This window comes from Toxorhynchites rutilus, chromosome 1 (genome assembly GCF_029784135.1).
Source record: "Toxorhynchites rutilus septentrionalis strain SRP chromosome 1, ASM2978413v1, whole genome shotgun sequence".
Taxonomy (NCBI): domain Eukaryota; kingdom Metazoa; phylum Arthropoda; class Insecta; order Diptera; family Culicidae; genus Toxorhynchites; species Toxorhynchites rutilus.
This window is the reverse complement of record NC_073744.1, coordinates 1,970,187-1,995,186: the sequence shown is the minus strand read 5'-3', so window position 1 is coordinate 1,995,186 and position 25,000 is coordinate 1,970,187. Positions and strand designations below refer to the sequence as shown.

At 37.7% G+C, this 25,000-nt stretch overlaps 1 protein-coding gene and 1 pseudogene across 3 annotated transcripts; both read right to left on the bottom strand.

Annotated features, from left to right (window-relative positions):
• Positions 1-1,053: 1,053 nt before the first annotated feature.
• On the bottom strand, positions 1,054-25,000 carry LOC129763325 (uncharacterized). 3 transcript variants are annotated; one of them, XR_008740886.1, is made up of 15 exons: positions 24,340-25,000; positions 23,222-23,731; positions 22,312-22,468; positions 21,873-22,102; positions 9,021-9,137; positions 8,819-8,956; positions 8,614-8,748; positions 8,348-8,552; positions 8,169-8,288; positions 7,924-8,069; positions 7,581-7,856; positions 7,388-7,519; positions 7,087-7,326; positions 2,169-2,437; positions 1,054-2,103 (listed from the first exon to the last, which is right to left on the bottom strand). XR_008740886.1 is itself a non-coding variant. In XM_055762276.1 (14 exons), the coding sequence occupies exons 2-14, from the start codon at positions 23,526-23,528 to the stop codon at positions 2,331-2,333; spliced, it is 2,310 nt and encodes a 769-aa protein (XP_055618251.1). In that variant the 5' UTR covers positions 23,529-23,731; positions 24,340-25,000; the 3' UTR covers positions 2,112-2,330. The 3 variants fall into 3 exon arrangements, 2 of the variants coding, with proteins under 2 accessions (XP_055618251.1, XP_055618252.1); XM_055762276.1 differs by lacking the exon at positions 1,054-2,103 and having other exon boundaries at positions 2,112-2,437; XM_055762277.1 differs by lacking the exon at positions 1,054-2,103 and having other exon boundaries at positions 2,112-2,437; positions 22,038-22,102.
• LOC129763799 (U4 spliceosomal RNA) lies at positions 14,686-14,814 on the bottom strand (annotated as a pseudogene).

Genomic DNA, 25,000 nt, shown 5'->3' with positions numbered 1-25,000 from the left:
AATCTACCATATGAAGTGCTCAATGAAGCTATAAATATACTTCTTTGGAACTGGTAGTTATAGGGACCAAGAAGAGATTTTCAAACAAATCTGCTATTTCAATAACATTCGAAGAACAGGTAATTTTGAACAGAAAATATTGTATGTTGGTGCAATTAAAAATATTGTGCATCATTTCCATGTGCTTTTTTTTAAACGTCCGCAAAAAAATCATGAAATGGTAAATTTATCAATATATTGAAATATTGTTTCATTCAAAAACAATTGAGGGTCTCAGAAGGAAAGGGGTGTAAGTGACTTGATCGATTTCTCTTCATCAACTTTTTCTCTAGTTAATAACCCATCTGCAAAAACGTTTCAATTTTTGCTTGCTATAGAATCAATAGATGAGGTTCTGACCTATCCTCCACATTGTCAAATACTGCTGGGAATGTGTTTGCCGCTAAGTTATGACCAGAAGAGAGAGTCAATGAAGAGAAATCGATGATGTCACTTACACCCCTTTCATTTTGAGCCCCTCAATTATTCTGCATCATTATTCTGAATTGTGTTTAACAAGCTGACTGTCACGTCAGTCACCGGTGACTGACAGTAATACATATGATAATAAAGGTAACTAATATAAGCATATAAGCTTTCCCTTTCGAACAAAAATACCTTCTACTACGATAAGGAACGATGGCCCTAATACGTTTAAAAATTTCCATAGAATCGCTATAAAACCGTGGCACTGAACGTGTTAATGTACTTTTTAAAATTATGACATCATAATCTGTTTTTATTATCAAAGTCTGTTCATTTTTATTACAAGAAATAAATATATGCTCGATTAATCGAATACTGAAAAACAATTATTCGAATGAATCGAATATTTCAGAATGACCCCACGATTAATCGATAATCGAATAAACGAAAAATTTAGACATCTCTAATAATGGTTTCGAGCGAAATGCAAAACCGGCGGAATGCAGAATAGGGGTGATAATCTCATTGTTAACACTGACAATACTAAAATAAGAATTTCTGGACAGAAAACTTTTTTTTTTGAAAAAACATAATGCGCTTTATTTTTTGGTTTAAGTACTTACACAAAAAATATCAAATCTTTATACTGTTGATGATTTAATTTAAAAAGCCTAGAATACTTGCTTGTAGTCCTTTTCCTTAAAAACTTCAGTTTTTTTACCAACACATTCGTTTTTGTTTTAGACATTATAACCAACCGCTATATGCAACGCTTTCTTACTTCTTGTTCATTACTCTGTATCTCGTTCGCTCGTATGTTCCTCTATCTCTCTCTCCCAAATTAACCAAATTTTCGTAAATGTTTTTCTTAGCTCAGTTCTGCACATCCCTCACCACTTGTATTCTCTCATTTAGGAAACCGTGAATACATAATTTAAGGAAAAACGGATGATTTTAATATTCTTTATACAGTTCTTCTGCTTCTTCATATTCTTTTCTCCACAATTTTTTTTCATATTCTTCTCGGAGTACCGTAAGCGCAATGTGATTCGTTGATTTTATTATCCGCAATATTTTGTTTAGGTTTTCTTTCCTTATTTTCGCTCTGCATTGTGTGTATGGTTTCATTATAATATACACGAGCAAGAGTGGTGCTGACAATATGCATGAGTGTGAGGAAAAACCAAACTCCGATAAGACCAGAATGAATAAACAATTACATTGAGAGTATTGTATAGGTCCAATAGAAGGAGGCACGGGAAAACAGGAAAACTCACAATTACATTTGATGAAGGCTTATTTGTTTTGTTTGGAGTATGACAAAAGGTTGAAAATGTGTTTGTGTGTGTGTGTGTGTTTTAATTCGCCTGCACTGACGATACTCGTGGGTTTGGCAAACAATGGGTTTACCCCTTCGGATGCGTTCATGCAAGGGTAATAGATTCCTTAGGAATATGCGGATGTTCTTATTGTGATCCTCTGGTAATTTACAAGCGTCCAGGTTCATCGTCTCGTCATCCCTCGACTCATGTCTCTCTGTATACATAATATGCTTCCTTACGCTAAATCATCACTGAATTGAAACCGATCGAGAAAGGAAGATTTCTTCGTTTATAAGGGATCAATAATTGAATGAAACTAAAATATAAAACAATGAAAAATCATAAGTTTATTTGGATTCTTCTTCTCTTTGTGACTCGTACAAAGAGATGTTCAGCTTCTTCGTGACGCGTCAGTGTCAGTGTGTTTTCGTTTATCTTCCGCAGCTGCTTAAGTTTACTTTTTGTTTTTCAACCACGTAATGTGATGAACCATGTTTTCCACGATCAGAACATGTCCGACGTTTATTGAAATTCACAATTTGATCATCTTAAGGTAAAATTAAACAGCAATATCGATAATACAGTAAGAATCATCCAGCCATTATAATGGTAGTGTAGCATGACCGATGCACTGGTGTCACCGCATTTGCCTATAACAAGAAAAAGGAAATATTAGTATCATTGAATTTAAAAAATATATGGTTATAGATAACAATTGAATTTGAATCATAAATTTTTATAATATACGTTGTATTATTGAGTTAAATGCATTATGCATTTTGGGACGATCACAATGATGTGGTTAGCACCGTCCAGGTACCAGATCGCAAAATTCAATAAATCGAGTTATTGATTGCACTAGATTGGGCATTTCGTAATCTAAACCCCCATTTACCAGATATGAAAAATCATGCATACAGCAAGAATAACGGGTCAAAATTGTTATGAATGATCAACGAAAACCCCTCATAGTATGCAATCGGAGCGAACCAAGTTTACAATAACCATGGCGAATGTAAACAAGTCACGCATTGTTGAAAACGAGGAAATTTAGGATTTGAGACAGGAAACATTCACCCATCATCTTCGCAAAGTCCATTCTCGATTTGAACTGAAAAATACTGTCTCGATTCCGCTCATCTATTTATTCTCAGAGAATTTTGTATTCCCTCATTTGCCTCTCGTTGATGGTGAGAGAATCAAATTGGAATTTTTTGCTTTTGTGTCGCTGTAAAATCTTTTGTTTTTCACTCAAATAGCAATCATTGAAGCCTCGATCGCAACAGTAAAATATTTTCTATACTTGCTCTTTGTTCTACCCATCATCGGATTTTAGTAAGTTTCATGCACTGCAGTACATTTCGAGTGTATTTACGATTATTCATTGCTGTCAGTAAGCTGGCCAGATATTATTCTGACTGAGTGAACCATGTGTCAATCAGTGGTACGCTGCCCATGTTTGTATAGGAGACGAGACGTAGGCGACAAAATGAACAAAATCGACTTTTTCGCCGTTATGCATTCCACGCAATGTAATACGTTTGCTCAACATGCAAACAAACATATTTTGTTCGAAAACATTTGAGCAATTTAAAAAAAAACGTTTCCGAAAAATCACTGTTCGTTCGCATAACAGATGTAGTTCTTTCATACATTGCTCGAAAATCAACAATTACCAGTATTATGTGCTATAAGCTAAATCTACATTTGAATCACATTCTTTGTCGAGTCCAAACATGCCTGTCACCATAGTGTCTTATTACTTAGTGTTTCCTAATAGATGAATATAAGAAACCATTGAAACACTACTCACACAATTACTATTTTCTGTACACTGCACTGCGATGATCGAAGAGAAGCAATTTTGTTTTTAAATGCTATAATGACCTAAATTCCTGCATTTGAATCTTCAAGTAGATAATGAAACAATCGATTCAACATCGAATTATTCCACATACTCAGCATTTACTCATACCATTGGTGAAGTCCAGAGGACCTTTTTCAGACATTTCATTATATTTCTTCCAAACCTATTTGATTTTATCCGACAACAACTGAAACTATCGACAGAAACGTTTTGACCATCGTCGGAAATGTTAGTTAGTAACGCTACAGACAGAGCAACCTGGTGATTACGTCTAGCTATGCGGACAAATGTTCATTGAAACGATTGATTGTCCGCATAAATAGATGCAAGTGTTTTCCAAATGGATAAAATATGTTTAATCCGCAAAATCTCCTGTGCCCTCTTTTCGCCGATAACATCCTTCAACTGGACAGGTTATTTCATTGGGAATTTGCATGGTTACGCTTGTAGGCAAAAAAAAAACAACAAAAATGTGTTTCCCAACACTAATGGTGTTTGTGATTACGTCTCCTATGCAAACATGGGCGGTACAGGAAAACCTCTTTTTGGGCGTTTTTTTGCGGTATATAAAAAGAAGCATATTTGACGAAGTTATCGTCCATTTAGTTTTTTTCGATGGTTATAAATACATATATTCAGTGTGAAAAAAACATATTTGCGTCTGTATTATTACACTTCTCAAATCATTCCAATCCTTCCTTCCATCAAATGCTCTAAGTTGCGCATGACTTGATTTCTAACAGCAACAAATTTCGACATGCAACTAAAGGCACAACTCAGCTACACGCAACCGAAAAGGCAAACTGTCTCATCGCAAAGCAGGGAAACAAAAGGAAATCGAACGGTGAACGACGTGGATTTGAGCTTTTTCCTTGAGGGAAACTTTTTTTATGCGGTCTGAATCTATCGCACAAAAAAGTTTTTTTTCAAAATGTGTACCGAACACGATTTTTTAAAGCTGCAGGTGAAGTTTTGCACGATTTTTTTTGTGCGGTCCCTATCCCCCGCACAAAAAAAAAGGTTTGTTGTGTAACAGGCAAAAGTTTGCACGTACTCAAAAACCTACAGAGAGTCAAACTAGTCAAATACAATTTTTTGGTATCATTAAATCGACGATCGATCGGTGCCATTTGTTATCGGCTCACTGTAACAGTACTCGCGTTTAAGTCCAGCTCGTCTTAAATTCTTTAGAAAACGGATCAATCCGTTATATCTTTGCGTTCTTGCAATCAACGTTTTCATTCACAAGTTGGTACATAATTTTGAAGCAACTTTAAACGGTGGGTTTAGACTAGTGATATATTCATGTGAAGAAATATGATGAGATTTGTAGAAATCGCATCAACCGTTTACGCTAGCGCGAACTTATATAATAAATATATTCATAATTTATTCACCTGAAGTAGGACTGCTTCCAACTTATCCTCTATTCTCTCAACAGTAAGAAATTCCCCAGCGTTAACAGATACCTGAATTTATTCTGTTTATTGTAGTTATATATTCTTCGAAGAAGTGTATCATGTAAACGATACCAAAGTGGTGTCGCCAGCCAGTATCGCTCAGTACTATGCGCACGTAACCACTGTGATGTCCAGTCTTCAGAAAACAAACGCAGCGTTGCGCTTGAGTTTAATTTTCATCAGCGTGCGTTCAAAGAACACTTGTATTCTCTCTTGGTGCGAAGCAAGGCACTTATATCAATGTATAGCAGGTGAAACAACATCATCACTTCAATAAGAAGGGGATTACGGTTTGTGGAGCGGGGGTTGTTTGTTTTGTTGCTAGGATACGCCATTTGTGCAGAGTAGTGGAAATGAAAATGAAATTCTACAAAATCATCCCTTCTTTTTCACATAAATTCGCGAAAGCCGAACATAGTAGGCATCGTTCGAACAAGCGTCGAAGCAGTTTGTAGAGAGCCGCCGGAAGCGTTCTGATGCTGTTTGTAAACAATACCGACAGCAATTCCAATATGGTTGAAAGTGCATTTCATATGATTGTTTCACCTGGTATATATAGAGGCGCCTTGGTGCGAAGCGCACAAAGTTCATAAGCACGACAGCACAAATTGTACCCGGCGCAGAACTCAGATACTAAACATTTCTTCTCACTTGTGTGATGCGCGTCGCATTGTATACACACACACACACACACACACACACACGCATACACATCAAATTCTAGCGCCCGCTTTGTCTTCGTTCGTTCTAAGCAAAGCATAAAAACGACAGCGCGCCCCCATTAGAACCGTATACGCTTGTGCGAAGAAAAATATCTCAACAGAGAGAGCAATCCAGATTCAAGCGCGCAGCACGGCGCAAATTTCAGCGTAAAACTCAGCTTAACACTGGGTGCAAATCTCTGCGTAAGAACGGCGCTGACAACCATACATTTCATCTGTGTTTCGGATGAGCACATGTGTGCGCAAGGAGTGGGAGCTCAACTGGGTACAAACATTTTGTTGCGCATCAGCACCGAGTTGCATTCTGAAGACTGGTGGTGTCGCCAGACGGTAAAGTGTTAACATATCTATCCATTCCTCTGAATATTTTTTACCACAGCTCCTCTAATTTACTTAATGATGTAGTCGGTGGAACGAACTCTCAATGATGAATCAATTCCCTTTAATCTGCACCACGAGTGACGTTAGATAGTAAGTTTCCCCGTTTATTCAGCTCCTATTTTATACATGAATCGATAGCATGTCAAAGCCAGGGTTGCCAAATTAAAATCTGTATTTTTGGTCTCGAAAAATCTTTTTATCTGTGTTTTTCATCAGAAAATCTGTATCAAATTTATAAGTTTAATTTTGAAGCGTAATCTCGCTTTAGTATCATTTATCGGCATAGTCATTATAAATTTGACGATGTTGATGATATCCACGAAAAAAATCGCAATCACTGTGCTTTAGTAGGAAAAAGATAAGCAGTGTTATTTATTTATTGTGAAGCTAACCGATGACGCAGACTTTTGTATCTTTTCGCTTTAGATTTAACATGAGAAAGCAGTACTGCATGCTACATATGAATGCCAAAACAACTCTCATTCAGACTGATTCGAATGATATATGAATGAAATTGGAGAGTTGGGAAATAATATTACTGAAATCAAGCCATAACTAGTGTTGGATTGTTATTTTGAAAAATCTGTAAATCTGTATGAAAACAAAAAAAATTGTAATCTGAATCTACAGATGCTTGGTTCCAAAAAGTCTGAAAAATCTGTATAAATACAAATTATTCTGTGGATAAGGTAACCCTGATCAGAGCACGACTTCAAATCCCATCTAATGACAAACTATAGTCGCACTATTCGCCTTCGGAAAAACTGTGAGCCATCTCACGTTCACGTTCATCGCGCAGAATAGAGGGGAACAGAGTCTCATGAATCTTGATACACACAAGCTTGTTGGGATTTGTTAAACATTCTTACCTATAACGGTAACATTCGACAAAGTCTTATGGGAGGCGAGCGAACTGCCGCCCATCGACGTCGTGGTCGTTGTAGCACCGTTCTGCATGCCCGGTCGATGACATGTATCTCCCACGTATACCTGAACTTGGTTACCTTCGGTTGGCACGTAACTTATGCAGACGCCATGCTGCGAGCTGAGATGCTTCGCGATAATGAACGTCGTCTGATTTTCCTGCCAGTGTCCGTGACAGGTGTACGCTAGAAAGAATTATAAAATTGTAAGTTAACCTGGCGCGCTTGTTACCTCAGAAATACATACTTTCATCCTCGTCGTTTTTACATTTTGGCTTCACCTCTATTACAGTGTTTTCATTACATCCTATGTATAAACGTCTGTTGGTATTGTGATTAATATTACATCCCATCGTTTCTCTACGAGTTCGTGAAGATTCTAAAATGGAACAAGAAGTATGTATATTTTTTAATATAATAAAAAAAAGCATTCCTCTCACCTAAACTGTAAAAGTCTTGTGTGACATTATCACTAGGCTGCTGCGCCGTAGCAGCGGTTCGCCTCATGCGCGAGAATGCTTTCCGCTTCTCCAAGTTGTAGTAATAGCTATCCGCGTTCTCCTGGTTGCGGAAATTTACCACTTCTCTATGCCGGTGCATCCGGCTTTTGTTGTTGTGATTTCTTTTGTGCCTTGAAATCGACGAGGAAGGAATAAGGAAACCTTTAATTGAGTAGTATCCCTCCATCGGACATATTTGTGTCTCTGGATTATTAGCTGCGGGATGGAATAAAGTTGAATTAGTTGATTGAAATTTTATGACTCCACACGTATATGCAATTACCTAATAAAGTAACAAAAGGAGTTCGGTGCACGTCGAAGCTATCGGTCGTACAAGCATCCTCGAGTCTAGCTGCGGGTGTTCCCATTTGTAGCTCCGCTACGTGAGTATCTCTTCTATAGAACATAACACACATATAGCCAGAAGTGCTGCAATGGAAGATACCGTACATAAAGTTTGTAAAGTGTGCAATCAATCATCAATTAAAATCAATTGAGTTGAGATTTTTTTTTATTCACGTGGCCTACCATCCAGTTGTGTGATGAACGACGGCCATCATTTCGGTGGCCGTCTGCTTGTTGATTTGTTCACAGAGCGCCCGTGCCTCCATATAGCCACTTGGTCTCACGATGTGTAATGATCCATCGCTGTGATTGTTAATAAATTTGTTACAATATGAATGTCGACTGTGATAGGAAAAATTCACCTCGAATGGAAAATGTAGTTAGCGTTTCCCATCAACGCATGCCAATGCCGAGGGCCTTTGAACCACGCTGGAAAATCGCATCGCTCTGTCATAGGAGCTCTTCTCAGAGTCATTATGCGAGAACCAACCTCTGCACTTTCCAGACCATTGCAAGTCGCATCACCCGATTGGGCCAACTTGTACTCAGCATCAGCGTTTGCAGCTCCTATTCAGAGAAAAAATATATAACAACCTCTACTCCCACAAATACTGGAAGAACGTCATACCCGAACCACTGATTTTCTCATATACGAAGCATCTGAATCGATCCTCGTTAGAAGTGGCATGATAGTGCGAAACTAGTCCTACAAGATATCGAGAATTGCCATCCTTCCACCAAGCAAGACAGGTTAGTTCCTCCACTGGAATTGAAAAAAATATGCAAATATATTATTTCTATTTTCATTAGAGACATACGAATTAAGAACAAACCAGTGCTTTCTGTTCCGGGCACATCAGGACATGCCTGAAAGTTGAGTAGTAATCTGCTGTCTTCCGTGCACATATCCATCTTTGATACGGGATTCTTACACTCTCCATGACCACGGTTGTAAGTGAAGGTAAACGACCCTGAAAGATTTACGTAAACATTAACAAAATTCACAATCGATTGAAAAATTCTTTAGGCGCTCACCCGACAGCGGACATTTGATGGGCTCTGGGTTGATCTTGAACATACTGTAGAGTAGTGCATCGCCGGGAATTTGTTCACAAAGATAGTGCAACGTTTCACGTCCCTTGCATCCCATACCTAGAACGAACCCGCATGTGCAAAAATTTAGCCCAACTTTTAATGCCCTTCGAATTCCCACTTCTCGACCATCAATCGCTACATTCTTGCACCACAAAACACAACACAATCGCTACATTTGTTTACTTTATTGGATCACACACATAGAGAGAGACAGAGTTAAAGATAATAGTGCCAAAGCGTGCGATGCAAACTGAATTATGTTCATTCTTCAAGCACTCAATCCAGGTGGTCGATAATTCAGCTGGCAGCGAACGATACGCGAGTTCAAGCAAGTATGAAATGACTAAAACGAAATATATTCCTCCGCTATTTGGTTATCATTTGTTGTTATTGTTGTTTTGCGTTCGTTGTGTTTATTCTTTCTCGCAACAGTAGGAAAATATAGGAAAATTGGCAGGTTTTTAGCCGCTTCGTGCGAATTATAATCAATAGTTTTTCTTCTGTAGAAAATCATAAAACATTCAAAGGCATTCTTGACGAAAAACATGTTATATATAGTAAAAAAAAGCTACAAATCAAATAACCACGTTGATAGTTTCAAACAATTTTTGCGTTTTAGTCATTTGATGCTTCTTGACGAACGAAAGAGAAAATGAAAAGGAACATAAAATACAATGTGAAGAGACTGGACACCATACACAAGAAGACACGGTTAAGGAAAAAAAAAAGATTAACTTTTTTTCTGGTTCCGAGTGTGAGAAGTACCACATGTTTTCTATCTTATCTCCCGAGCACTGAGATAAACCCTCAAATTCTGTGCTTTTTATGCAATTTTTCAACAGAATTTCAGACAGTATCATAGTGCGAGGGTATTTCACACGCTAAGGCTCAAATCTACTACTAATATGGGGTGCGTTTAGTAGTGCATTGTCAACTAGGAATTGAAAGTTTGTTATCATTTTCTTAAACAATTATTCGATCGCGCAGCGGTGGGTCATTTCATTGATAAATAGCCTCGTTTGTTGTCCCTATGAATGAATGTTACCACCACCACTGAATAAGCTATGTTTGTTGGGAAACTCTTTAGGAAAACTGTGTCACGTAAATTATCATCGACAAGTTGGTTGGGGAAAAATCTGGTTATTGAATTTTACTCTTATAAATAGACTAAAATCAAGAAATATAATGAAAATGTGAATGGAAAAATTAATGTATTAAAAACTGGATACGGTCATTCCATTTTCGCTACACAAGTAATAAAAGCAGAATTAGAGTAATAAATTTTCAATACTATCAACGTTAATAAACAGAAAACAAACAAAAATACTTTATGATGCTGTATTATTAATCGGAACAAGGACGTGTATGCGACTATCCAGCAACTGACAATTTTCCCCTATTTTCCTATGTATGGCATATTGCACTCTTATTTTTGTATTGTAACGTTCCATCATTGCTTCCGTTCGCTTGCTCGTACTCTCTCGATTCAAGTTTAGCATTGTGTGTGGATATACAATTGATGTGTATAGTTGCCGAAATATAGAAGAGGAGAAAGATGGAAAAATTATTCTTGCACTCTCGGAAAACTAAGTAAAATTTTCTCACTCTACGTATACATATGTTATGACAAAAAAATGGAACAAGTCGGGCAAACCCATCCCAACACATAATCACTCGCTCTTATTCATTCGTGATAGAAGATACAATACTGCTATAGATTTCACTGATCGTTTTTTATATTCTATAGTACTCTCATCTTATCTCGGAGCTGTATCATGCGCTTGTCTCACGCTCAATTCAATTAGAAAGCTAATATTGGAACACAACTCTTTCCCGTTTACTTTTGTTTGTTTTCCTTTAAATTTCAATGTAACGTAAAATAATACAGAAACAGACAGAACCAAACACACATAAATTAAGTTTTCAAAATGTAAGACAGGGTGACAACCTAAATTAGATCATTTCAGTTGCTTTTTCTCAGAACTGCTTGAATATTTTACATTGGCTTTTTTTTTCGCAGTATCGCCCTGACTTCCACTGACACATCGATGCTTAGTCACACACGATTTTAATTGTGAAATCTGCAAATGAAACATAAAATTTCGAAAATTCTCCCACAGGTGGAAATGTATGTGCTTTATACAAGCTGTAACTCAGAGAATTATTCTAACCCTTTCACCTACATCACTGGGTCTGACTCGTGGTGAAATTACTGTGCCAAAACCTACAACGTCGAGTCTCACGTTTTGCACATGTATATCATAAGGATCTATAACGTTCAGCAGAGTAGTGAAATTACTCGATGCTTGACCCATCGAAGCGTTTGCATTTGGCCCGCTCTTTTGGATATTAATTCATAAGCTAAGAGGATAAAATTATGTGCTGACAGCAAAATTACGCTACGTGCCGCCATTAAGTGATTAACTTTGAAAATGGTCTTATTAAGTTGGTAATGGTTATATATTGTGGGTCTTCTGGATACTAAATAGTTTTTCAATTTATGGTCGGCTTGTCCTTAGAGGTGCTAGGTGTGTAACCACATTTTCGCTTGACAAATGATAAATGGAAACCGAAAAAGAAAAAAAAAACACTCAATGGCTGCACTTTTCGTCATTTCTATCAATACAAGAACATAAATTAAACAATATTGGGATTGGCCAAGTATGGCACAACCAAAACATTAACCATTGGCCAATACCATGATGGCCGTACCAAATTTCATTTCATCGTTTTGATTTGGTTTTGGATAAAATTCGCATTGCAATGTCGCTCGTTCTTGACTCCCGTTGCATTCTCGAGCAATGATGTCCATTGAGCAATTCCAAATGAAATCGACAAATGACAAAACTAGTATTATTGATTCGAATGAAAGTTTGTATTCCGTTTGGGTTGGAGGAAACATAAGTTTTCCACAGCAATTGGGAATATTTTAACTCAAGTGTAACTTTTTAATAGGGCGTATCGAATTTAGTAAGAGATACCTTTGATTTTTATATCTCAAAAACTATGAGTCGTACCGAAACAGTGTTTTAAAAAGAGTTATAGAGTACTGATGTTTAAACGTGGAAAAAAATATACACCGAGAAAAAAATAGCCCTCTTTTTTTTATTTTCGAAACTTTAATTTGCAATATCTAAAATATGTATTTTTTAACTTTTTTAAATTTTTCATATAAAATAGAAGTCATGTAGACAATTTTCAAAATTAGTCCAAGACTTTTTTTGTAGAACATTGTGGAACATCGAATTTTTATGAACTTTCGAAAAATAGAATTTTGCATGTTAACAATCAATTTTAGCAACAAATTAGGAATTCTGATGAGATTTAAAACGAAAAAGCACATGGGTTATATGGATACAAAAATAATTAACTTGTTTACGTTATGCCCAGATTGTACCTGAAGTCAGTTATCTTTAATCCCTTCGCGTACGATTTAATTTTCAAAAAAGCGAACGAAATGCAAACTCTTCGATGGGTCACGCATCGAGTAATTTCACTACTCTGCTGAGCGTCTCAGCGCCTTGTGATATGCAAGCGCACCACGAGAGAGACTCGATGTTGTACGTTTTGGCACAATCATTTCACATCGAGTGAGACTCGATGTTGTACGTGAAATGGTTAAGGTACCTCCGTATATGTATATAAAATAACTCACGTAAACAAGTTAATGATTTGTGCACACATAACGTCCGGTTGAATCAACGAGGTGTATTTGTGTTGCCGGGATTTCAATTCTACTTTGAAAACTGTTTGTGTTTTGATTGTGCAACACTAATAATATGTTAAAAGCAAAGAACGAAATGCTCACTGATTTGAGAGAGAAAACATCCGTTTTCACTCACAGGGAAAAGCAGTTGAGAATATAGGAGAAGAGAGAATGTTATACGCTCATTTCGATTCTCACGGGAAACGCAATGCCGATTTTTATTTTTCGGCGAGTTATGATTCGACAATCATAATTTCGCTTTCAGTGACTCCGTGATACCGATAATGGTTTTTCACTTCTTCAGGACAGCTGAAAACTTTGCATGAAAACATGCGGTAACATTGGGTTTCATCGTGAAGTGAACATGAGATGGGTTGATATTTGTACAATTCAGACACTGTCAAAATGAGGGTAATTTAAACGATGTCTGAACAGGCTAACGTTGGTAAAGTTAGCTTTGATTTTTCGCTCCATATTTTCAGTACTAAATGAAAGACGAAAAAGTATTCTCGTTGAACTTCAGAGATAGAGATTTTCTCACATCTTTTTCTCTTTGAAAAAGAATTTTCGGTGAAAAGGAAGAAACAAAAGTTTTATAATTACACGATTCATCAAAAACTAGATTGATTGACTGAATACTTATCTTGCAGCCGAGCGAGAATTTCTATCTCTGGTTAAAAGTTTGTATTAAGAAAAAAAGAATTTTGAATATCGGTACGTTTTGTATTAACCCACATGTCTTGAAATGTTTTTCACCGTAACTCATATCATCAATGTTTTAATCAGCTTCTTCGCTTTCATTTCGTTTGACACAGGGACTCTCAAACTTTTTTGGGCAAGATACCCCTTTTCCAGAATGATGTGATCGACCCATCGACCCCCAAAAACTTTGTGGTTGATAAAATGAGTAAACTTGATATCATTTTCTCATCAATAAACAGACATCAAATTCATAAAATGTCAAGGTTAATTGATAATTAATCATACAAGTTTCAACAATAATACTTTCCACTAAAATATTAGTCATTCTTATAACGAGTTGGTTCACGTTACATAATTTATACAGTATCTTGTCGACCTCTGGAAAACTCATATCGACCCCAAGGGGCCACTTTGAGAACCCCTGGTTCAACAGGTCTTGAAGAAGGCAATGAGCTATTATTCTCAGGAAACTCGTCTAAAGATATTTTAGTATGATGATTCTGAGTTCGATGAGTTTTTGTCTTTGTCAAAACTCCGTTTAAAGCCTGGATGGCTTTCCTTAAACTTTTTCTACTCTTGTTTCTTTGCCTCGCCGAAAAACCGTCTCAGGTGAGATAGCATTTGAACTGTACGTCCCGCAACACGTTCGTTCTCCACCCAGCGAACATCACAAAAGCTTCAACGGAAATACAGTTGAACCCGTTACGACCGTATAATCTGCCCTTCTCAGAAGAATGTTTTTAAACAGACTGTACAATGTTCTCAAAAAGTCATCCAAATTCGATTCGATTTTTCTCAGTCCCTCCTAGGAAGAATTATGAACCGTATGGAGTCCGCAACTTTCAATGTTGAGGATTTCGTACAACGGGTTCGATTTAATTCTTAAACCTCGCTTGTAAACTCCTTAAACATTTTCCAGTTTACTGCTGGGTGGAACATTGAATTACCTTCTTCAACAGAGCAACATATCTTTTCTTTCAAAATACAGATTCACGCTGCTTAGAAGATCGTAACACGCTAAAACACATACAGTAACATTTTAGAACGCCAAAAACTGCATTTCCCGCTTTTCCCGAATGGGTGGCCACCCTGCTCAATGAAAATAATAGATTGCTAATTGCATGTAACTCTTACTCTTACTCAGCCAGTATTAGAATTATCTCAATACACCTATAAAAATCTACTTATAATAGAAACCATTATCAGAGAAAAAACGGTTCCAAATTCCTTTAGAAAACATTATGCACTAATAAATAGGATTTTTTTTCAACTAGCAATAATCGCACCTCGGTAAATATGGTTACAATATCGCCACTGCACAAAGCTAAGTAGAATATTTATACTATACGAAAAATTCATTATTCCTTCAAAAATTTTATTTTAAAATGTGTATATTTCTTCCTTGTGCTCCCTTGGCCGAGTGGTTACCGTCATAACTAACATGCCGGGTGTTCGGATTCGATTCCCGTTCTGGTCGGGGGAATTTTTCGTCAAAGAAATTTCCTCCGACTTGCACTGTGATCACGCGTATTCTAGAGCTTGCTACTCAGAATGCATTCAAGGCGTGTTATTTGGCATAGAAATCTCAACTAAGTACTAATAAAAATGACGCAAGTAATACTACGTTGAGACGGCGAAGTTCCTCTAGGAACGTTAGTGCCATTGAAGAAGAAGAAGAAGATATTTCTTCCTTACATTTAACGCTTTATTTGCACCATTTCATATGCCGTTCCTCATAATTTAGTGTTTGCTAATAAAGAGCCGAATATCCGGTATCCGGTATCCGACCAAACCACTATCCGTTTAATCACTAATATTTAATATAAAAAATACAATAAATTAGAAATATTTTTTAAATATCTCGAGAATGGTTGCAATTAGAAAGAGATTGACAATAAACTTTTCTGTTTTAATTCACATTAAAACTCATAATTTGTGGCTAAAATTGATTGTTAACATACAAAAATTCTAGGTTTGGAAAATCCAAAAAAAATCGATGTTCCACAAAATTCGTGTTTGGGAAACACATTGTGGTGTGAACAAAAATACCCCCTACTTGCATGTATTTGTAGAGCGGATTCCCTCATGAAAAATAACATTTTATTAATTGTGATAGACGCGTAGATATATTTCAATATTATTTTATCAATTTTTTTTTATCTTCGCTTATTTTTCGTCGGCCTATTTCCGCCACTTCAGTGCCAATCACCGACATCAGGGAGGCGACTCCACCTGTTCCTACCTATCAGACTCAACAACTCATGAGCCGGGCCAACTTCTTTTACTTCCCCTCCGAAGGAAGACGTAACCAGAGATTTTTCGCCTCAGAAAATCTCAACGACGCCAGCTGGGATTGAACCCAGGCCGATCGGAGTTATTTTATCAATTGATGCGAACATATTTCTTTTAAGAAATGTTCGAGTTACAAACATTCGAAATCTCGGGACCAAAGGCACTATATTTTTTTTTTATATTTTTTCTGGAAAGCGATTATCTGAATCGGTCCAGTAGATCAAAAGTTATGATTTTTTGTAGTGGAAAAAATAGGAAAAATGATTTTTTGGATCATCGGGTAACTTTGAAAAACCATAACTTAAAAACGAAAAAAAACGCCTACCTGGTTTCGAGATATGTTATGTGAAAAATTCTCAGCTTTCCAAAAAAAAAATTTAAAAATATTGCGCCTTTGGTCCTGAGACCATGAATACTATAAAAAACAAATATAATCATTAATAATGGAGCCAAAATTAGAAATCTGTACGGCTCTGAGAGATCAGCTAATTGGCTTTAATTTGATATGTCGATCATTTAAATCGGCTCAGTAGTTCAAAAGTTATGAATTTTTGAAAAAAGTGGAAAAAATTGATTTTTCAGATCCCAATTGCTGTGGAAAACTCATATTTTCTCCAACCCAAGCGGAATACAAACTTTTATTTGTTTAAAAAAACATCTTCATAGAATATGCATTTTTAGGACGATTTCATTTGGAATTGCTCCATTGACAGTTTCACTCATAGCGAACAACTTCTTTATTCCTTTCCGAAAGCAATTTGGTCATGGCGTCAATGTTGATGTTTCGCAGAAAAAAGCGAGAAAATAAAACTTCAGACGCGGCGCTTCAATATTTACAAGCATCAAAAGTTTGGAAACCAATCACATAAATCATAGCGGACCTTGTGTTTTCGTGTCCCTTAATATTAACTTAAAAATTAATACAAATATTTTTCAAATAATGCCCGTGGATCGACGTTCGCAATCTATTTTCTTATTTTTACGAAGTGCTGATGTGTGTAAAACTTGAAGCATCTATTGCGCTCTAAGTATTAGAAGCAGTTTTAGAAACAATTCTGAGTTCTGCGTTCTTGACAATATGTAAATTATTTTGCTTCTATTTGAACACTTCATTTCAGCATGAATGCGTATAAAAAATTGCAAAATTCTTCGCCCATCAATAAAAATGAGTCATCTTACATTGGGGAACACAAGAAGAAATAGTGAAAAGTTCACCCAAAAAGTCTCAGTCGCGGAAAAAAAAACAATTCATTTCATAACTGCCATCGTTTCCATCGACAAAACAATGAGAACAAAACGGGAGAGCAGTCCATTTCTGTCGTTTTTTTTTTCATTCATCCCCCCGTCGAACGGGAAAGGACCTGTTGTTTTTTGTTACATTTAGATAACCTGCATATCGAATTTCTTACAAATAATAATGAGCCTCGCTTCCGGCAGCTGCATCCACCCCTTCCCTTACATATTTTATCGTTGATAACAAATCCAGCGGAATGTATTGACTCGAAGGACAAGAGGAGCCTTGTGTGCACTGTCGCGTGCGCTCGATAAACAGGCAAAACGGGCAGAGTATTGATATTTGTTTTTATGTTTACATGCTATATTTTTTTTTTTTTTATTAATTCGTTTATTTTTGCAGGCTCAGTAACTTAAGTTTAAAGGAGCCGAATTCTTAAATATAATTTTAAAACTATATATATAAACAATTTTCTTACATCTATGGTTAGTAAGGTGGAAAACCGATTACTCGCGGTGTACTCGAGTTTAGAAGGGTGACATATTTTTAGGAGAAGGATGGGGTATAAGAAAACTGTAACAATGTTAATGAACACTCAATTCTTAAATCTGTTTGTATATCTATAGTGTTTTTACATTTCAACTTATTATACTATTTATAGCAAGGGGACGAATTACCCGCAAAGGAAGGAAAGGAGGGTATAAGGACATAGGGACAATCACACACGAAGATCGATAGCTTTAAGGAAAACATATATATGGGACATGTAATCAAGGTCTAACCGAGCCAACACATCTCTCACCGGCACATTGGGCTGTCTTCCTCGGGCCCGAAGGGAGTTTTCTAAATTCGATCTGGCGACCAGATACACCTCGCACGACCAAACAACGTGCTCGATGTCGCGATAGCCTTGGCCACAAACACAGAGATTGCTGCTGGCAAGATTGAAACGAAAGAGTAGTGCATCTAAAGAACAGTGATTGGACATGAGTCGGGAGAAGGTGCGAATAAAGTCCCGACTCAATTCCAGACTTTTGAACCACGGATTGAGGCTAACCTTAGGGATAATCGAGTGAAACCAACGGCCCAATTCATCTTCATTCCACTTGCGTTGCCAGTTAGCGATGGTATTTTTGCGGACTAAAGAATAAAATTCATTGAAGGCGATTTGACGCTGATAAATATCGCCTTCAATTGCACCTACCTTTGCTAATGAGTCAGCCCTCTCATTACCCGGAATTGAGCAATGAGAAGGGACCCAGACAAAGGTAATGACGTAACAGCGTCTGGTTAAAGCACTCAAAATTTCACGTATTCTCTCAAGGAAGTACGGCGAGTGCTTTTCCGGCCTCACTGAACGGATAGCTTCGACAGAACTAAGACTATCCGTTACAATGTAATAGTGTTCAACAGGTCGTGAGGCGACGCTGTCCAGCGCCCAATGAATTGCTGCCAATTCAGCAATATACACTGAGCAAGGATTCTGAAGACTGTGTGAGGTGCTAAAAAATTCGTTGAACACTCCAAATCCTGTGGACTCGTTTATAGTGGACCCATCAGTAAAGTACATATTATCACAATTGATACCCCCATACTTTTCATCGAAGATCGTTGGAGCGATCCTCGATCGTTGGTAATCTGAATATCCATGGATATCTTGCTTCATGGACAGATCAAAATTCACAGAGGAATTGATGTAGTCAGGGAAACAAACACGGTTGGGAATATACGAAGAAGGATCAACCTGCATGGAGATGAATTCATGATATGAACTCATGAATCCGGAGTGAAAATTTAGCTCGATCAGCTGCTCAAAATTTCCGATCACCAATGGGTTCATGACCTTACACCGGATGAAGAACCGAAGAGATAATAATTTGAAGCGATCTTTTAGTGGGAGTAGGCCTGCCAAAACCTCGAGACTCATGGTATGCGTTGAGGGCATACATCCCAACGCGATACGGAGACAAAGATACTGAATTCGCTCGAGTTTAATGAGGTGTGTTTTGGCAGCTGATTGAAAACAGAAACTGCCATACTCCATCACTGAGAGAATAGTTGTTCGATACAACATTATAAGATCTTCGGGATGGGCTCCCCACCAGGTGCCGGTAATTGTACGGAGAAAGTTTATTCTTTGTTGGCATTTTTTACTCAGATACCTAATATGGGCCCCCCAAGTACATTTGGAGTCGAACCAGACCCCAAGATACTTGAATGACATAGCATGAGTGATCGGTTTACCCAAAAGTTGAAGCTTTGGTTTTGCTGGTCTATGCTTCCTAGAAAAAACCACCATCTCTGTTTTCTCCGTGGAGAATTCGATCCCTAGCCCAATGGCCCAGGTTGAAAAATTGTTCAAAGTATCTTGTAAGGGTCCTTGCAGGTCGGATTCGTTTGATCCTACGACAGACACCACTCCATCATCTGCAAGTTGTCTTAGGCTGCAATTTTGTGTAAGGCAATTGTCGATGTCGCTTACATAGAAGTTGTACAAAAGGGGGCTTAAACATGAGCCCTGGGGGAGGCCCATGTAAGAGACCCGACTTACTGCCGAATCTCCGTGAGAAAAGTTCAAATGCTTCTCACAAAGCAAGTTATATAACATATTATTCAATAGAGGCGGCAGACCCCGAGAGTGTAATTTGTCTGACAAAACCTCTATTGAAACAGAATCAAAGGCCCCCTTTATGTCCAAGAATACTGAAGCCATTTGTTTTTTTCCGGCGTAAGCCATTTGAATTTCTGAAGAAAGCAACGCAAGACAATCATTCGTCCCCTTGCCCCTGCGGAACCCATATTGTGTATCTGAGAGTAGGCCATTCGTTTCAACCCAACGATCAAGGCGAAACAAGATCATTTTCTCCAACAATTTCCGTATACAAGACAGCATTGCTATTGGGCGGTACGAATTGAAGTCGGACGCGGGTTTTCCGGGTTTTTTAATAGCTATAACTCGCACTTGTCTCCAATCATCTGGAACAATATTATGCTCCAGAAACTGATTGAATAAATTCAACAAGCGATGTTTCGCCACATCAGGGAGGTTTTTCAGCAAGTTGAACTTAATTCTATCCGATCCCGGAGCAGAATTGTTACAAGAAAGGAGAGCAAGAGAGAATTCTACCATCGAAAACTCGGAATCAAGATCGCACCTATCTTGTGGTATATCTCGAACAATTTTTTGCACAGGAACGGAATCGGGACAAACCTTCCGTGCAAAATTAAAAATCCATCGATGTGAATATTCCTCGCTTTCATTCGATGAAGAGCGATTTCTCATGTTTCGAGCCACTTTCCATAATTTTTTCATTGACGTTTCTCGTGATAAACCTCCCACGAAATTTCGCCAATAAGCACGTTTTTTCCCTTTGATCAAATTTTTGAACTGATTCTCAAGGGCTAAATACGTTTGAAAATTTTCAGGGGTTCCACGTTTCCGAAAAGCTTTAAATGCATTCGATTTATCCTGATAAAGCTTGGAACATTGGCTATCCCACCATGGATTGGGAGGCCTTCGACGAATAGTGGAGCCTGGGATGGGTTTCGTTTGAGCGCGAACCGCGCTGTCATATATCAAACGAGAAATGAAGTTATACTCCTCCAATGGAGGCAAACCATCTCTGGAATTGATGGCTAGAGCAATCGCGTCCGCATATTTTTTCCAGTCAATGTGTCTTGTGAGGTCATATGCCATGTTTATAGATTCTGAAGAATTCGACCCAATGGTGATGGAAATTTTGATTGGCAAGTGATCACTACCGTTGGGGTCCTGGATTACATTCCACTTGCAATCTAACGATAGTGAATTCGAGCAAAGCGAGAGGTCAAGAGCACTTGGTTTAGCAGGAGGTTTAGGTACACGTGTTGTTTCCCCAGTGTTTAAAACGGTCATATTGAAGCTGTTACAAAGGTCATATATCAACAATGAACGATTGTCATCGTACTGTTCCCCCCAGGCAGTTCCGTGAGAGTTGAAGTCTCCCAAGATCAATCGTGGCTCAGGAAGGAGTGAGCACATGTCAGCAAGTTGCTTGCGGCAAACCGCAGCTCTCGGAGGCCAATACAAGCTGACAATACAGAGGTCTTTGCCTCTGATGTTTGCATGACAAGCAACAGCTTCGATCCCTCCAATAGGTGGAAGGTCAATTCGAAAAAATGAGTGGCATTTATTGATCCCCAATAGCACCCCTCCGTATCTGTCATCACGGTCCAAGCGTATAATATTAAAATCGTGGAAAGAGAGATCATTTTGAGAAGAGAGCCAAGTTTCGGACAGAGCAAAAACATCACAGTTGAAGTTATGAATTAAAAATTTGAACGTATCCAATTTAGGTATAAGACTACGACAATTCCACTGTAAAACAGTGATATCTCCGACCTCTCTATTTGAATTACATGCTATATAAGACCTGGGATAGATTTGATAGCTTTAGTGTTTCATTCTGCAGATGGTTTGTATGTAAACAAAAAAGCGGCAGAAAGTATTAATGAAAACCTTGTGTATGTGTGTTGTAATGTGAGCACATTGTTCTCTCATGGATACATTATTCACCAACCTCCACCACACCTGATCATTATTAGTTTACCAGTAACAGTGACACTTGTTTTACCCGTCGCTTGCGTACGTACAATTAGTGAAATCGTTTAAGAAAATTAACAAACTTTCACGCCTCTAGTTCAAATGGTACAAGTCAAACATATACGTCTAATGTGAGAAAGTACGGGAACGGAAAATAGAAACCAAGAAACCAATTTTTGAAAAGAAAATAAACAAAGTAAAAAGATCATAAGAGAAAAAAAAAACATTTAAATGTGGTTATTATTTTTTTTAGAGAAAAATAAATTCGTTGCTTACAATTGTCGCTATCTTCATTGGATCGTATATACGGATCCGATGACGATAATCTTGAATGCCCGTTCACGTTGGGATGAGCCCCCCGACTATGATCACTTTTTAAAACACTATGAATAGGCATTGCAGCTGGATTCAGCTGGCCTGTATACATATCTTCACACTCACTTTCTTTATACTGTAGTATGTTTATATGCTTCTGGTATATTACAACGCATCGATGACATCCTTTTCTAAGATTGTGTGAATTGATCGGAGAAAAGAGAATACATAATTTGATGAAATAAACAACACAAAATATTATAGTTATTAAGCTTGTGTGAATAATAAGGCATTTAAATCGTGAATTTGAAAGAAACCAAAAAATATGAATCGAAAAGTAAGAAATATGAATAAGGAAAAATATTTCCAGGAAAAAATTAAGAGAACTGAATGTACTTACTCGTTCACTAATAAAAATTTATCTCCCTCACTAGCGATACATCTTCCTCTAGTACTTAATGTTGATCCTTCTATAGTAATTTCCTGTTGTACCCCAGATTGAAACCATCGTCCCTCCCAACGTTTTGGAAATGCGCACCCTGTGCTGCTTTGTAAAGCTAGAGACGTGGAAAAAGACATAAATCATCGGTTAAGTTAGTTTTAGATGTTTCGTCAGCTTCAACAGGGGCAGAGCATGTCAGAAAATCGTTGCTTGAAGCTATATCTAGTAACTTTTTTATTAGAAAAAAAAACGACACGATGTGTACTTATCGCAATACATAATTTATCAATTTGAAGCAAATATTACGGCTCATTTAACAAGGCATTATATTATTATTGAACTAGTCATTATTTGGTACTATTTCCTCTTCACGTAGATAACAACCAATGGTTACATTATGACGAATTTCTACAAAACGATAAACAACTCATTCAGAACACTTGAGCAAACATATTATTATTCGTAACGAAAAAAATAGCCATATGTGAGGCAAACAACGATTTTCGTCCAAACTCATCCCCGAGCCGAGCTCCAGACTCATCGCCGCGAACGAGAATGAAAGGCGCATCTGGTCAACATTAGCAAAATTGGTGGCTTATTGAATCATAATGGTTCAATTTTAATTTTCTCTGATATTTCCATTATGCAGATATTTCTGGCGATGCGGCTTCCGTCCCGTGCGTTCTGTCCTTTCCCCTCTTGCCCCTTATCGTGTTCGCGCTTTCAACCGCAGCACCATTGCCACCCAAATAAATGCGTGCCGCCGTTTCAGTCTCGTCCGCACGGTCAAATCTCAAGAGTCCACACCACATCGTCTCGAGTGGTGTGCAAAATGTGCGGAAAATTTACTTTTTATTGCCATATTTACCATCTTGCTTGGCTGCGTCACAGCATTTTGTTACCAAGAACAAGGCCAAAAAAGTTTGAACAATCAACCTATACAGTAACGATTTGCTCCTACTGCTGGGAAGCGCACTAACTAAATGGTATCCTTTTGTGTGCTTTTGTTGTTGTGATGACGACGACGACGACGACAACGATGTTGATGACAAAAATGATGCAGGAATGTTAAAATAATTGCGAGAGAAAATAAACGCCTTTAGCGAAATGTTTAACAGTTTAATCCTTTCGACTTTACGTTGAACTTCACTGTGTTGCTTAAACATGCTGTGCATTTTAAAAATGAAGAAAACAAAAGCTCTTCGCGATTTCTCTAATGCTGAGTTGTATATTCTTTTTTTTTGTCCGTCGTTTCCTTTTCTAGGAATATGATAGCTGTTTAGCTGCTTATCTCTTTGCTATAATATCAGTTAAATTATTTGTGTAAGTTACTCATATCACCATGTTGTATGTAGGTTTTTTTCTATGAGGATTCGTTCTGGAAGAGAGAGAGAAAAAAGATAAAAATTAGGGCAATCAACGGTAATTATATCCAATTGAAGTATCATTGTATCCATCTTCTTCGTCAAATTCGTATTATTCTCAGGTGGTCGCGACGGAGAACATAATTACATTTTTGGAAGACTGTATCACACGGTTGAAATCAATATCATGTTCCGTTTCTCGTAACTGATTACTAGAGAAAATTTTGGAACCTCTTTTTCAAAGTCAACAGAAGAGCGAAGTAGGCGAGAGATAATAATTATTGATACATGACACCTAAAAGTGCATCAATAAGAAAACTGATTCAAAAAATGAGCAAGTGTTCTACGCTTGAAGAAATGAATATTCTACTCCTTGGTCATAGTAGAGCTTTTTCACTCCGAAAGCTGTAAATGTAAGGGTGTTCCATTATCGTTCAGACATTCAGACAGAGGGGGGAAAAGTTGGCCGTGTGGAAAATTCCGACAAGATAAAAGTAAATTTTAAATCATTCGCCGTTAAGCTAACATCAGCCTGCTAATAATAATCATATTTAAAATATTCAATTTTTTTAAGGTAATCAAAATGTAGACATATCGCTGATATCTGATATCGGAAACTTACTTGAAGCTCCTCCCCGAACTAAACAGCCGCCATTGTTAATTTTTATATTAGTATTGATTTTTCCACCTCGAATTCCTGCTCGCGAGGATCCAGCAAATTGTTCACTAATTTGTGCACCTTCGTCACACAAATATTACACATATTTCACAATGTACCGATCTGTTTACACAAATTTTTACAATTTTTCACGCTTTTCGGCCTTTTTTCACCCTCCAATGGGCTACATTTTCTTCAGCGAAGCAGAGGTACTGCTTCTGCTGCTGCCTTTGCCTTCTGTTTCTGCGAGCCGACGACGGCGACGGCGGCGATGGGCTCTTTTTTCCTCTTCGGAGCAGTAGAACAGAAAAAGATCATTCGACGAGGGAGAGATTTTTTCACTAGCTACTAAACACGGCTCGCCTACTGTGATGCTGCACTTTTTCACCCTCGTGCTCACGTTACTTCTGAACATGATGCATCTTACACTTGCATAATGCCAATGATTACAATTTTACACCGAAACTAATAATTTCACAATGTGGACCGATCGGTGTAGAACATATTTTCCTTCGCCCTTCCTGCCCACTGATGGCTGGCTTTCGCTAACTCCGCGCGGATGGGTTCTGTGCAAAACGCCACTTCTCTCGTCTGCAATGTTTTCACTTCTGATATGGGTGAAGGA